This window comes from Opisthocomus hoazin, chromosome 21 (assembly GCF_030867145.1).
Source record: "Opisthocomus hoazin isolate bOpiHoa1 chromosome 21, bOpiHoa1.hap1, whole genome shotgun sequence".
Taxonomy (NCBI): Eukaryota; Metazoa; Chordata; class Aves; order Opisthocomiformes; family Opisthocomidae; genus Opisthocomus; species Opisthocomus hoazin.
The window spans coordinates 7,294,150-7,307,312 of record NC_134434.1 but is presented as its reverse complement, the minus strand read 5'-3'; the positions used below and the strand labels follow the sequence as shown (position 1 = coordinate 7,307,312).

General features: G+C 55.0%; 2 protein-coding genes across 3 annotated transcripts in view; both read right to left on the bottom strand.

Moving 5' to 3' along the window:
- Positions 1–13,163, bottom strand: part of RPL38 (ribosomal protein L38) — a 488,213-nt gene that overhangs the window by 460,496 nt on the left and 14,554 nt on the right. The gene's annotated exons all lie outside the window — the stretch shown is intronic.
- Positions 1,730–6,797, bottom strand: SOX9 (SRY-box transcription factor 9). Of its 2 annotated transcripts, XR_012766025.1 has the most exons (4): positions 5,992–6,797; positions 4,786–5,039; positions 3,130–4,258; positions 1,730–2,037 (listed from the first exon to the last, which is right to left on the bottom strand). XR_012766025.1 is itself a non-coding variant. In XM_075441182.1 (3 exons), the coding sequence occupies exons 1-3, from the start codon at positions 6,420–6,422 to the stop codon at positions 3,480–3,482; spliced, it is 1,464 nt and encodes a 487-aa protein (XP_075297297.1). In that variant the 5' UTR covers positions 6,423–6,797; the 3' UTR covers positions 1,730–3,479. The 2 variants fall into 2 exon arrangements, 1 of the variants encoding a protein (XP_075297297.1); XM_075441182.1 differs by having other exon boundaries at positions 1,730–4,258.

The window sequence follows — 13,163 nt, the reverse complement described above, 5'->3', positions numbered from 1 at the left end:
TCCCCCGGAGAGGCAAGCCAGCAGAGGCTGTCCCGTTTTTGGGACATCTTCCAGCTTGTTGCTGGGTGACAGCCCAACCCACCCACACGAGCATCGGAAAGACATCGACTGTTTTATTGAATTGTTTGTCCGCAGGCGGCTGCCGCTCTCGGCAGTGCCGTGCCAGCGAGGGGCCAGCCGAGCTCCCGCCGGAGCTCCCGGGCGCTTCCCAGCCGTGATGCTGGGAGCTGCGTTTGTCCTTCTTTCCAAAGCAGCAGCAAAGGCAAAGCTTGCAGCGGGCAAAGTCCGATCGGGGCAGGGGAAACCCGCCACGTGCTGCAGAAAAATGGCTGGGACCAAAGCGTTCCCACCAGCCGCGGTGGCCGACGGCACAGGTAAATAGTGACACTGACCCCAACTAATGCACAAAGTAAATGAATCCCTTTCAGTTAATTGGCTTAAGTGTTACTTGTAGTGAGAGTAAATATTTTACAGTGGCGTGGAGGCTTTGTATTGCTCATGAGCATGGGGGCTGCGGCGAGCTGTGGTCCCTGCCCCGAGGTGCCTGCGGTGAGCTCCGGGGAGGGGGTCTCGCTGCTGGGGTCACCGGTGGCCGTTTCGGCAAAGGAGAAGAGTCTGGTGAGAGTAAACCATTGGCAAAGCAAGGCTTGATCAGATTGGTCTCTGCGCCGGGGGGCACCCCGAGGTGTCCCAGGATGCTCTTGCAGCGTGCGGCTGCCGTGTGCTAACAGCGTCTTCCATGCAGAATTGGGGTCTGGTTACGACATTTTTGCAGAAGTTTTCATATGTGAGCAGCTGTGCCCTGGGAGGGGACCCACACAGATTCGCACCATCACCAGCGACCTCTGCGACGGTCCCGGGAGCGGGTGCGTGCTCTCCGGTGCCAGTAGTCAGCGGGGCAGAGGACTGGCGCAGCTCAGCGCAGCTATGGCGAGCGATGCTGCAGGTGGGACGAGGTGGCAAAGCTGCCGGCTGGATTCCCCGCAGCACCGTGAGCCGCTCCTGAGGAGCGGCGGGGTTAGAGACCGGAGCAGTGATTTATCTGGGGGGGGTTTGATAGGAAGAACAACACCTGGCTGAGCTGGGGGGATGGGGGGGGGTCTTTCCTCCCTGGGGTGTCTCTGGGGCTGTGGGAGAGCAGGGCTCAGGGATGAGTGGTGACATTGACCTTTGAGGATGATACATGTCCCACTTGGCTCTTCAGGGGATTTCAGCTCTTTTGGGAAGATATCTGCAATTTTCTAAGACCAACCTGAAAGCCCAAACCCCTTCGGCAGCTCTGCTGCCCCCAGAAGCAGCTCAGAGCAGAGCCCACTGGTGACAGTGGACAGGGCCAGCGTGGCTTGGGGACGGCTGGAGCTCACATGTCATCTTTGAAGCTCGAGCCCTGAATGAGTCTGGTTTCATCCATCTCAGAATCCCACTGCTTCCCAAGCATCCTGCCGAGGCTTCCCACGCTCCAGGGGCTCTGGGAAGGCTGAGCTGATAAAACTGGGGGGATGCCCCATGTCCCCCCATCAGTGAAGCCAAAGCCATCCTGGGGCTTCAGCATAGCCCTGGCTTTGCTTAATAAATCAGACACCCACAGGGTGTTTAACTTTTAATACAACGTATATTTATTGCAAACAATAATATACAAAAAAAAAGGTAAGTTTCACAAAGAGAAGGATCTTGCAAACAAACCAAACCAAACTTACCTAAAGACAAAATATGATTTAAATGACAGGTCTTAAGTTACAGAAATACTTTAAAAAGATCTGCTTTTATACAGAAATAGAAAGATGCCATATTATAAGAGTGCTTTAAGATTTTTTCTTCTACTGAATCCCTAAAAAAAGTTAACAAATATATCATTTTTTTAAATAAAAAAAAAAGTCTGCTGTCTTTTTTAAAAAGCAATCCTTAACTGTTCAGCCACAGCTTCACCAACGTCAGTGTCCCCCACCTCAAGCCAGTTTCGGGGGTGGAAGGCTCAAACGGTGCCGCCCCGCAGGGCGTTGGGTCCTGTCCTCACACGAGCTCGTGTGTCCCAGAGAGCTGAGGCAGGAAACAAGGCAAATGATTCAGTGATACGCTACATTTGCAATCTTCAGTTTGTACAAAGTTTTTTTTTTTTTTCCAGTTTATCCTTAAGACAAAAGAAAAAAAAAATAAAAGGAAGAGCACAAGTTTGTACAAACCCAGGACACAGATTCCAAAAAGAATAATAATAATAATAATAAAAAAGAATTAAAGAGATAAATAAAGGACTGGTTACAGTTTAGACCATAATTTAACAGGCACGGTTACCTTCCAAATAATGCTCCGACAAATGCAATCGCTTTTGAAAGGACTTAAAATAGAGGGGAAAAAAAAAAAAAGAAAATTGTGATTATAAACTGCTCTTCTCACAAAATAAATAATTTAAAGTATCTGTGATGTCCTGCAAGCAGAGACGAGCCCCTGGACGGGTTTTGCATCAGGGCTGGGGTGGCCGGAGGGGGTCGAGCTCAGCCCCCCCAGCCCCAGGGATGGCAGAGCTGGGGACAAGTGATTATCACAGGGCTGCTCTAAGGCTTCTCAACAGCACTCCTTGCTGCTTTTTAAAATTTTTTTAAAAAAACTTTTTGTTTTTCTTTCTTAAGGCTCAAGGTTATTAAAAAATAAAGTTAAAAAAATCTCCTCCTGGCTGGTTTTGCTATTAGTTAGAAAAATAAAGCCTCTCCCACGCTCATCCCCGCTCAACCTCAGCTGGCGTCTCCCGCGCTGCAGAGCGGGCCATCGCTCAGCCCGACGCTCGCCGCTTCACGGAGCCTTGTTCCAAGTTAAAAGCACGCCGTTTTGCTTTTTTATTTTTATTTTTACAGAAAAAGACACTTATCTATACAAAAATACCTCTGACTGCAGGAGAACCTAGGACTGCTCCACTAAGTGTCATTTTTTTAGCTGTTGGAAAAATAAGAGCATTTTTAAAAATCTCTAAAAAATATGTATAAATCCCCTCAAATTGGTAACGATTCATACACAGTACATACTAAAAAAATATTTAAAATAGAGAATAATCCTCACAGAGGACTGAGTTTTCTCTTTCCCGCCCCCCCCCTTTTTTTTCTTTTTAATTACTGCTAAAAAAAAAAAAAAGATCATTACAAAAGTCCAGAGAACAAGACAGCTGAGCTGGTTGGTTCGAAATCTCGTCTCCACGCCGCGCCCTGGAAGCAGAGTTAAAAGTCCAGTCCTTGGAAAGTCTGTACCGAGTTTTGCCGGTTCTCGGAGCGGTCTGGCCCCTTCCTGGAGGATGCTGTAGTGCAGAAGGCTCCAGGCTCTCCCTCCTCCCCGCCAGCTTTAAATTTAGCGTCTTTTTTTAATTATTATTTTAAACTCAAAGAAGGAGAAAGTCTGAGGAAGCTCGCCGATCTTCTTGTTGCTTCTTCCATGCTTTTTTTTTATTTTTTTTAAACTATTTTTTCTTTTTCTTTTTTTGTTGTTTTTAAATGGCTTTAGGGTCTGGTGAGCTGCGTGTAGACGGGCTGTTCCCAGTGCTGCGGGCTGTGGGTCTGAGGGATGGAGGGGACCCCAGAAGTGTCTGCGATGGGGGTGTACATGGGCCGCTGCGTGGGGTTCATGTAGGTGAAGGTGGAGTAGAGGCTGCTGCTCTGCCCGGCGGCGTGGCTGTAGTAGGAGCTGGAGTTCTGGTGGTCGGTGTAGTCGTACTGGGAGCGGGTGATGGTGGGGTAGGAGGAGCTGTAGTGCTGGAGGTTGAAGGAGCTGTAGTTGATCTGCTGCGGGGAGTGCTGCTGCTGCTCGCTGTAGTGGCTGGGGCTGAGCTGCTCCGTCTTGATGTGCGTCCTCTGCTGCGCCGGGCCCTGCTCGCCGCTCAGCGCCGGCAGCCCGTGCTGCGCCGGCGGCTGGGGCTGCGGCGGCGGCTGGGGCTGCTGCTTCGACATCCAGACGTGGCCGGCCCCGGCTTGCGAGCCCGACGTGCTGCTGATGCCATAGCTGCCGGTGTAGGTGACCTGGCCGGGCTGCCCGTGGGTGGCCGGGACCCCCGGGTGGCCGTTGGGGGGGAGGTACTGATCGAACTCGTTGACATCGAAGGTCTCTATGTTGGAGATGACGTCGCTGCTGAGCTCGCCGATGTCCACGTCTCGGAAGTCGATGTGGGGCGGCTGCCGGCCACCTTCTTGCAGTGGACGGCCCTCCCTCTTCAGGTCCTGCTTGCCCGGCTGCGCGTCCGTCTTGGGGGTGGTGGGGGGCGTGGGGGGGCCCTGCGATTGCCCTGCGGAAGGAAGGAGAGGCACAGGCATGAAGGAGGTGTTGCTCCTGCAACGGCCGGGCTCCCCGAGGTGCTGCCGGACGCGATAACGCCGTTAATCGTTAACCCGCGGGATAACAGCATGTCGCGTCGGGTAACACTGACACCTCCGGGCGCGAGGAACGCGGACATGGGCCCTACCAGCGCCGATCCGTCACACTGGGTGAAACACCCGAGGCTGCAGCCGCCAGAGCGGGGCCGTCTTTTGGTCGGTTTTTCTGAGAACTACGGGTTCACGTTTCCCGTGGGCAGAGGGGGTGGAAGCGGACGCAGGCACTGGCACACGCGGGCGAGCGTTCGCGTGCCCGGGCAAACCTCGTGGGCAGCTCTGCCCCTCTCCCCGTGCAGCTGTCCCCTTCTCACTGCGTTTCGGGGTCTCTCTCCTTTCCCCCCAACCCCAATCTCAGCCTGGTTTGGGATGCAACTTCTCCTAGTCCTAGTAAGTCACTTCTCTGTGGCTTACTCCCTCCCAACACCTCGAGAGTACCTACCCGAGTGCTCGCCGGGCGAGTGCACCTCGCTGATGCTGGAGGACGACTGCGGGGAATCGGCCTGCAGCGCCTTGAAGATGGCGTTGGGGGAGATGTGGGTTTGCTCGGAGCCCTCCTCCTGCTCCGACTGCCCGTTCTTCACTGACTTTCTCCGCCGCGGCTGGTACTTGTAGTCGGGATGGTCCTTCTTGTGCTGCACCCGCAGCCGCTCGGCCTCCTCCACGAAGGGACGCTTCTCGCTCTCGTTCAGCAGCCTGGAGGGGACATGGGGGGGGCGAGGGGTCAGCTGCAGCTCATGGGGGGGGGGGGGGGGGCATTAGCGGCTCCCCCCACTACGGCATTAACACCAGCCCAAACCTCTCCCTTGGGTGAATGGCAATGCAAACCCCCCCTGCAATGCCAAACCCCCTGTCCGGGGCAGGCGCTGGTTGTCACCCCGCTCTTGCCCCCCACCAGATCGCTTCGGTGGCCAAACGAGAGGTGCAAAAGTCATGGCAGGGTGCAGCCCTTGTCCCCCCTCCCTTGACCCCCATAAGAGTGCACAACCCATCCCCAGCTGCTGTGGGTGACAGCCCCAGGGCCAGGTTTGCTCGCTGCCTTCTCCTCCTGCTGCAAGAGCGGCCCCAAATTTAGGATTTCAGGATTCCCCCCCCCTGCAGTCATGGAGTAAGCAGCGGCCAGGTGACTCACTTTCCTTCTGTTTTTCTCCCCTCCCTGCCTTATTTTGGCAGTCGGAGGGCACCCAGCCATGCTCCACTCATCACGCCCCCACCCCCCCCCCCCCCCCGCCCCCACCCACGCACCCACCCGGTGCTCGCCCTGCGCCCGGCTCCTGCCGCCCCCCCCACCCCGCATCGCTTCTCCTCCCGGGCCAAGCTGATGCAATCCCGAAAACCCATCCTTTCCTCCGGACAAGGGGAGCGACGCACGCCGAGGCGGAGCCCCCCTACCCCCCCCACCCGTGGCATTGCTCCCGGGAAAGAACCCACTCGCGAAACCCGACGGCGACCACGGGGAGCTCCTTCTCCCCCCCCCGCTATCCCGGCTTCTCCCACGCCAACGGAGTTTCCCAGCGCACGCAGAAGTTCTCAGCGAGTTTTCCACGCTCGAAACCATCCTCTCCCTCCCTCCTCCCGCCTCTTCCGACGGCTGCGGTGGGCTAGAGGAGACCCCGCACCCCCCAACCCCGACCCCCCCAGCGCTCACCTCCAGAGCTTGCCCAGCGTCTTGCTGAGCTCGGCGTTGTGCAGGTGGGGGTACTGGTCGGCCAGTTTCCTCCGCGCCGCCTGGGCCCACACCATGAAGGCGTTCATGGGTCTCTTGACGTGGGGTTTGTTCTTGCTGGAGCCGTTGACGCGGACGGGCATGGGGACCAGGGTCCAGTCGTAGCCCTTCAGCACTTGGCTGACGGCCTCTCGGATGCACACCGGGAACTTGTCCTCGTCGCTCTCCTTCTTCAGGTCCGCGTCCCCCTTGGGGAAGGTGTTTTCTTGGGGTCGGGTGTTCTCCGTGTCCGAGCCGGAGCCCGAGGGGCAGGGGGAACCCGCCGAGTCATCCGACATGGTGGGGCTGGGGGCGTCGGAGATGCATTTGTCCTGTTCTTCTGTCATTTTCATGAAGGGGTCGAGGAGATTCATGCGAGGAAGCGGCAGAGGGGGAGGACAGGGGGACGAAAAAATGAAAAATAATAATAAAAAAAAAATGAGGTGGCTAAGGAAGGGTTAAAAAAAAAAGTAAAACGAGGAGAAACGAAGCCTCCACCAGCGCCAAGCCCGGCCGGGGAGAGGAGGAAGCGAGCTGGAAAAAAGTTTGCAAAAGTTTATTCTTATTTATCCTTACCCCTCGAAGTTAAGAAAAAAAAAGGGGGGGGAAGAAACTTTTGCAAGGAGAGAAAGGACGGGGGGAGATGGCGGGGGGGAACCCCCGGAGCGGCAGCGGGAGGCCGGGACCGGGGCGGCCGTTGGTGGGCGGCGTGGGGCCGGGGTGGCCGTCGGTGGGCGGCGTGGGGCCGGGGCCGGGCAGCGTGGGGCCGGTCGCGCCCCGCCGGTCTCCAGCGCGGCTCTGAGGCCCGCTCCGCGGCGCGGGAATAAATACTCTGCGCGGCGATTTCGGCCCGGGAGCGCTCCGCCAATGGGAGGGCGGCCCCCGGGGGCTGGCGCGCACGCCATTGGCTGAGCGGCCGCCGCGGGGGTGGGGCCGGCGGACGCGCAGCAGCCGCGCAGCGGCCGCGCAGAGTCTGGGGGGTGGGGGGGGAGACTGCGGGATGGGTTGGACGGGGCAGGCGGGGCGCGGAGCGGCGAGGTCTTTGCGCGAGTGCGGAGCGGAGGTGGCGGGTGGGCTCCGCGCCGGTTGGTACACGCCGAGGTGCTACGCGGCTTCCCGGGAGCTGCGGAATGAGCGCGGGGAGGGGGAACCCGCGGCGGGTCTCCCGCTGGGCCGCGGGGCGGGCGGTCCCTCCGCGGGCGCGGAGCGGCGATGGGGGGAGCGCGGAGGGGGCCGCGGCTCCAAGCGCGGCGTGGAGGGACCGGCGGGCTGGTGCGTGGCGCCGTCCAGAGGGGGCGCCAAAGGCCCAGGAACGGCGCTGCGCGCGGGGGGGGGGGCGCGGGGGGATCCGCGCCCGCTGCGCCCCCCCCGTCCCCTTCCCCCCCCCCCCGCCGGGGCTGTGCGTGGGGCAGACACGCGTGGGGCGGGCGGGGAACCCGAAACACCCCAAACCCACTTCTCTAGGGATGGGGAGGGGGGTGCTCTTCGGCGCGGCCCCCCCTCGCCCAGCCCACCCCGCCGTCTAATATTCCCCCCCCCCCCCCCCAAATCCTTAAATTTCCCTTTTTAACGTTATTTTCCAGCCCGGTGGCCCTGTCTCGTCCTGCCCCGGCGACCTGGGCCCTGCTGCGGGGCGAGGGAGGGGGGCTCGGCTCTGGGCTGGGGCTCTGCAAGGGCAGAACGGGTCGCATCCCCCTCTTCTCCTCATGCCCCCCCCCCCCCCCCCCAAAAAAGCCCCAAAGTTTTGCCGAGTTTTTATCCTCAAAAAAACCCCAACAAAAAGCAAACAAGCGCTTGGAGCATGACAGGGTTATCTCTCGATAAACCCAAATATATATATTAATAGTGGATGACACGACGTGTGCATTTTTAGGAGCAAACCGCTTTTCTGTGCGCGTAGGAACTGAGCATCGTGATGCTGGCGGGAGAGCAGCGGTTATCGAGCCACCAAACAGCGCGGATCCCGTCTTTTCGAGTTCGAAGGAGAGGGGAGATTTGGCGAGAAGCGAATTTCCGCGCAGCCCGGGGTGCGAAGGCGGCGTGCGAGGCAAGCCGCCCACCTTCCCCCGCGTCCCTCCCCTGTGCCCTCAACCCCCCGAGCGCCCGTCGCCGGGGGGAGAGACCTTCGACCAGCTCTCCCTCCGCAAAATCCGAATTTTTTCATTTCGGCTCGAGCGTTGAAAAGTTGGCGCTTGGCGGGAGCCGGCTGGATGCGCAGCCTTCGTCGCGTTGGGCAGTCCCCGGGGCCGCGGCCGCCTCGGTAGCTGTACCCCGGTGAGATCCCTGCTCACTGTTAGGTCAATAAGTGAGTTTTAAAGGTATTGGAAATGGCACATGAAAAAAAGTTTTAAAAAAAAAGAAACCAAGGAAAAAGGCAGCGGGGGGAAGGAGCCCTGAATAAACGCGTTTGAAAGCGATCGCCGCGGTAGACCTTGCTTGTCTCTCTCGCTGTCTTTCCCCGAGTTATATATATTTTTTTTTGCTTGCAAACTTTTGGAGAGTGGGTTTGCTCTGGGGGAGCTGGAAGGTAAGTGTCCGGTTTCCAGAGCCGTCGTCTGACCGAGCAGGGGGACTGCGAGCAGGGGGGGCTTCTTCTGCCGGAGCGTTTGGGGTTTCTCCTGCCTGCGACACCGAAGATGGTTTTCACAGCCTTACGTGATCTTTACTTCGCTAAATGTGCCGTGGTCCGAGGGAAGATAACGCGGAGTTTTGTATCGTTATTTGCAGTGAAGAGGGTAAACTTGTAGCAAATGTTAAAGGAGATAATTTTTGAAATATTTTCCCTTGGCAATTTCAGCTCTAGGCTAGAGCGTGAGTGGAATTTCGCTCAACAAATCTCTCTTAATATATGTATTTGTTGTGGGAACATCAAAGAAAGCTCAGGCAGGGGATGGTTCTTATCTCAGCTGGAGCTGCTGTCGCAAAAATCCACACAAATGTACCTGGAGGAGAAAAAGCTGGTGACAACAGATTGTCCCCTGGCTTTGCTGCTGATTGGCAGAGATAAACACAAAAACAATTTTGGGGGATAATGGATGTAATGAAAAACATAATAATTAGAACATTTTTCATTCTGGAAGTCCGTCTGCTGAAAGGGACTCTGCCTTTTCATCGCAAAAGAATCTGTTTTAAAAGGAAAGTGGTTTGACAAGTTTCAACAATAAACAAAAGAGAAATAGAAAAGAGCTCTCCAGTTATGTTATCGCCTATAATTTTATAATTTCTGAATTATTATTTTGAATTCCGGTTCTACGGACTGTTTAGGCAATACGAACAAGCTGATTAATCACGGTCGTTCTGCCAGGTTGGAAGTGTCCCTTACAGTGACGAGCTGTAGCTGCTTTTATGTCAGGATGGAAGCTTTCTTTTCTTTTTAAAGAATTAACATGGTTTTATCGTAAGTGGCCAGCTCAGATATCAGGAAAGATTTTTTATCAAGAAGCGTGTGGATTATAGCCCTCGTTCGATGTGGTGTTTTTTTTTTTTCCTATCCCTGTGCTAAATCAAATCACCGGTTTTTAGGAAACGAGCTTTCCAAGCCTCTGAGCAGAGCGCGAAGGAGCCGGGAGTTTCAGTGGCAAAGGGAACAGCACCCGTTGGGGGGGATTTTTTTTTTCTTTTCTCTCAAACCTTACAAAAACGCTACTGATGCGCATCAGCGCTGTGGGGCCGGAATGAGCGATGTTTCACTGGTGTTTCGTGGGAGCTGGGGGGGTCGATCCAGCTCCCCCTTAGAGCCTGATGAAGTCTGCTCCCTCCTCAAGCCTGGGTGCCTCTCCCTCCCCCCAGCCCAGGGCTGGGTGCTGGCGGGCGCTCGCTTCGCCGCGGAGGCTGTGATGTCACCGCGGCCCCTCTGACCTCACACCGGTGCCTCCCTGCTCCGGCACCGCTCGGTCTCCCCCGGGGAGGCTGACGCTGGCTCCCCACCCGGAGCAACGCTTCCCTGCTCGCCTTTGCCGTGAAACGGGACCAGAACCGCAGGGTTTGGGCTAGCGTGGGATGCGCTGGAAACCAAGGCGTTCCCGCACCGGAGCTCTTCGTTTTGATATCAAAACCGTATCGATCGCTGATCGGGGGCACGAAGCGCGGATGCCTGACACGAGCGTGCCGTTGAATTTATCCTGGACCGGCTGCTCCGGTGGGTTTGGATGGCGGCTTTCGGCAGGCAAGACCTGGGGGTGGTGCAGCGCAGTTAATTGTGGTGTAATTATCGCTCCCTCCTGTAAAAATCACTCCCTTCGAAACAATGACATTTTATTAAAAATGAGAGTTGCGCTGCATCCCACCAAGCACGAAATAATTCCAGCAGCCGAACAGGCTTTGCACGCTCCGCATTTTTCCTCGCTAATGAGCGAGGGCTGTGAGCCGGGAAGGGCAGCCGACCCCTCGCTCGCCGCCGAACGTTTTCATGGGCAGCACAAGATGGTAGCATTTTAGTTCATTTTTCTCCATCGCCTTTTACTCAGCCGTGGTCGAGTCTCCAGGGCAGGCATCTGACATCTTTCCAGGGCTTTACTGCGTGAAGCCATCTTTCCCATCTCATCTTTCTTCCCCATCTCGATGGTGTTAGTGGTGCAGGGATGGAGCGTTGGTCTCCAGGCTGACCTGCCCAAGAGCCGTGGGACCGGCCGTGGTCCCCGGGACACGAGGTCAGTGTCGAGCCCCTTCCCAGGTGGCCCTTGATGCCACGCAGGGTTCCGGAGGTGACCTCGCACCGGGGCTGTTGGCGACGTCGGCCGCGGCCTCCCGGGCAGGGTGTGCAGCCTCTGCCTTGCACAGAGCTGTGCTGCTGTCCCTTTTTGTGCTAGATCTATTTATTTTTCCAAAAGCCCGAGCGTTTCTCAGGCACATTCTGACAGGTCGTTATCAGAAGGTCGCTGTACAGTTAAAAACAAAAAGAAAGCGGGAGCAGTGGCTGAGCGGTGATGTACTGGGGGCGGAATCGTCATTCATTTCGTAAATGAATTTACAAAATGAATGACAATTCAGTCTTTAGCTAACAATTCTTTGGTGTGGTGTAGTTACATCATTGTATTAATTTTTAAAAACCTATCTATTTCTCTGGCCCATTGTGATAATACACCCCCCTCGAAAGCTGCTAACGGCTGAGCCGGAGACAACGCTGTGTGGATTTCAGCTTGGCACGTACTGACCTGGGAGTGGGTGAGAAAGCTGGAGGACGGGGATTTTTTTTCCGCTTTTTTCGGCATGCAAGGTAACAGGGAGCCTGAAGGCTCCGAGACGAGTGCCTGAAAGATATTTGCTTTCACGGCGTTTTAATTTATCCCTAAAAATACCACCTTGCCAGGCTCGCTGTATAGGATAAAGTGAAGGAATCTCAGAAGCTTCAGGAGAAGCAGCTCAGCGCTGCAGTAAAATTATTCTGATTATTTACAAGGGCTGAGCTGGGGGGCCAGCGTTAATTTGACCACGTCTGTCTGTTTTAGCTATTAAATAACTGCACGCTCATTGCGGCTGGGGAAATCACAGTGCTTCAAATAGCGTCGAGATTTCCCACTTCAAAAAGAGTCCTGGGAAGAAGAAGCTGCCGGGGGCAGATCCTGCCAGGGGGGAGCAGGAGTAGGCTGAGGGCTCAGAGACGGTGTTAAAGGCATTGTGGCCTTTTGGATATCCGAGAAAGGCTTTTCCCCCCCTGGAAAAAGGTTTTGAAAATGCTAAAAATAGGAGAATCTGAGCAAAGGAGGGGGAAAGAGGGGGATTTTGAACTTCGCTCATAAGAAATGCCGGTGCTGATGAGCAGCTCCCCGGTTCGCTGAGCTGCTCCCCCAGAGGGAAATCCGGGGACGGATTTCTTCTTGCTCGGGTTTCGGAGTCCGGATCGCCGAGCTGTGCGGCGCCAGAGGAGCTTCTCGCACTCCCTGGCTCCAGCACGGGCTCCGTCACAGTAAATAGACGTAACCCCGCCGCTCGGTTCTGCTCCTTCTGCCGCAGTTGGAAGCCACCGCGCGCAACCTTGGACTTCACAAACGCTTTTTTCGGGAGATTAAAGCGAGACGTTTTTCGGGTGGTTTATTTATTTATTTATTTGCTCGCAGCGTTTGGCTCGAAACTCTGCAGACTTGGGTAAATGGAAAATTTATCAGGCTCAGTTAAAGTGGAAGGGAAATACTCTCCCAAAAGTGCCAGGTTTTTCTCCTAGGAGAAAAAGAGGATAAATATTGATATTATTATTATTATTATTATTATTATTATTAATTCCCCCCCCCCCAGGTGCACCTTTAACTTGTGTGAGTTCTTCTGGCCCAATCAGGGGTGGCTGTGGATTTGCCTGGTTTGCCAGCCACAACATCCCCCGGCCGTCACTTGGAGTGGACGTCGGGCAGAGCTGGGAGCAGTTCTCTGTCAGACGCTAAGATAAATCAATCTGGTTTGAATCAAACAGGGTAAACTGATCAAAGCTCAAAGCAAAGCTCTGGTAATAAGGACAAAAGATGTCGTTTTCATTCATAACAATGCTGAGCCCTCCAGAAAAGGAAAAATCCCCTAAAGCAAATGCTGGCAACACGCGGTCAGCATCGTCTTCTACCTATTTTTTTCCATTTTTGCTTGTAAAGGGATGAGCGCCCCACTGTTGGCATCGCTGCCTGTGTTCGCTGTGGGTTCAGCCGCTGCCACCCCTGTCCCCATGCTCGTGCAGGGACGCACGTGGCATCGTGAAGGCTCGTGCCCTTAGCGAGGTTAAAGAGAAGTAGGATTGCTTTAGAAAGCATAAAACCTGCATATAAATTTAAAAAAAAAAAATCTCTCAACCCAATTATGAGCCTTGGTGGATTCTAGTTTTTTTATATATATATATATATTTAGTTTTATTTTGAACAATTTGTTCTGTGCCGCACGCTCCTGTAAGCGGCAGCTCGGGGATGGTGCAGAAGCAACTGAACGCGCTGCGCAAATCGAACATGATGTTTCATAGGCACATACAGATAAACAAATGGCTGTAATTTTAAACCGGCCCTATTATGTTTTCCAAGCAATAGTTCAAATTACACAGCCCAGCAACAGCTTACAAGAAATCCATCAGAATTGGAAGGGGGAATAAAACTGCCATTCTCTCTACCTGTTTGTGCAGTTCCTTGCTAATGCAGGGAGAGCCC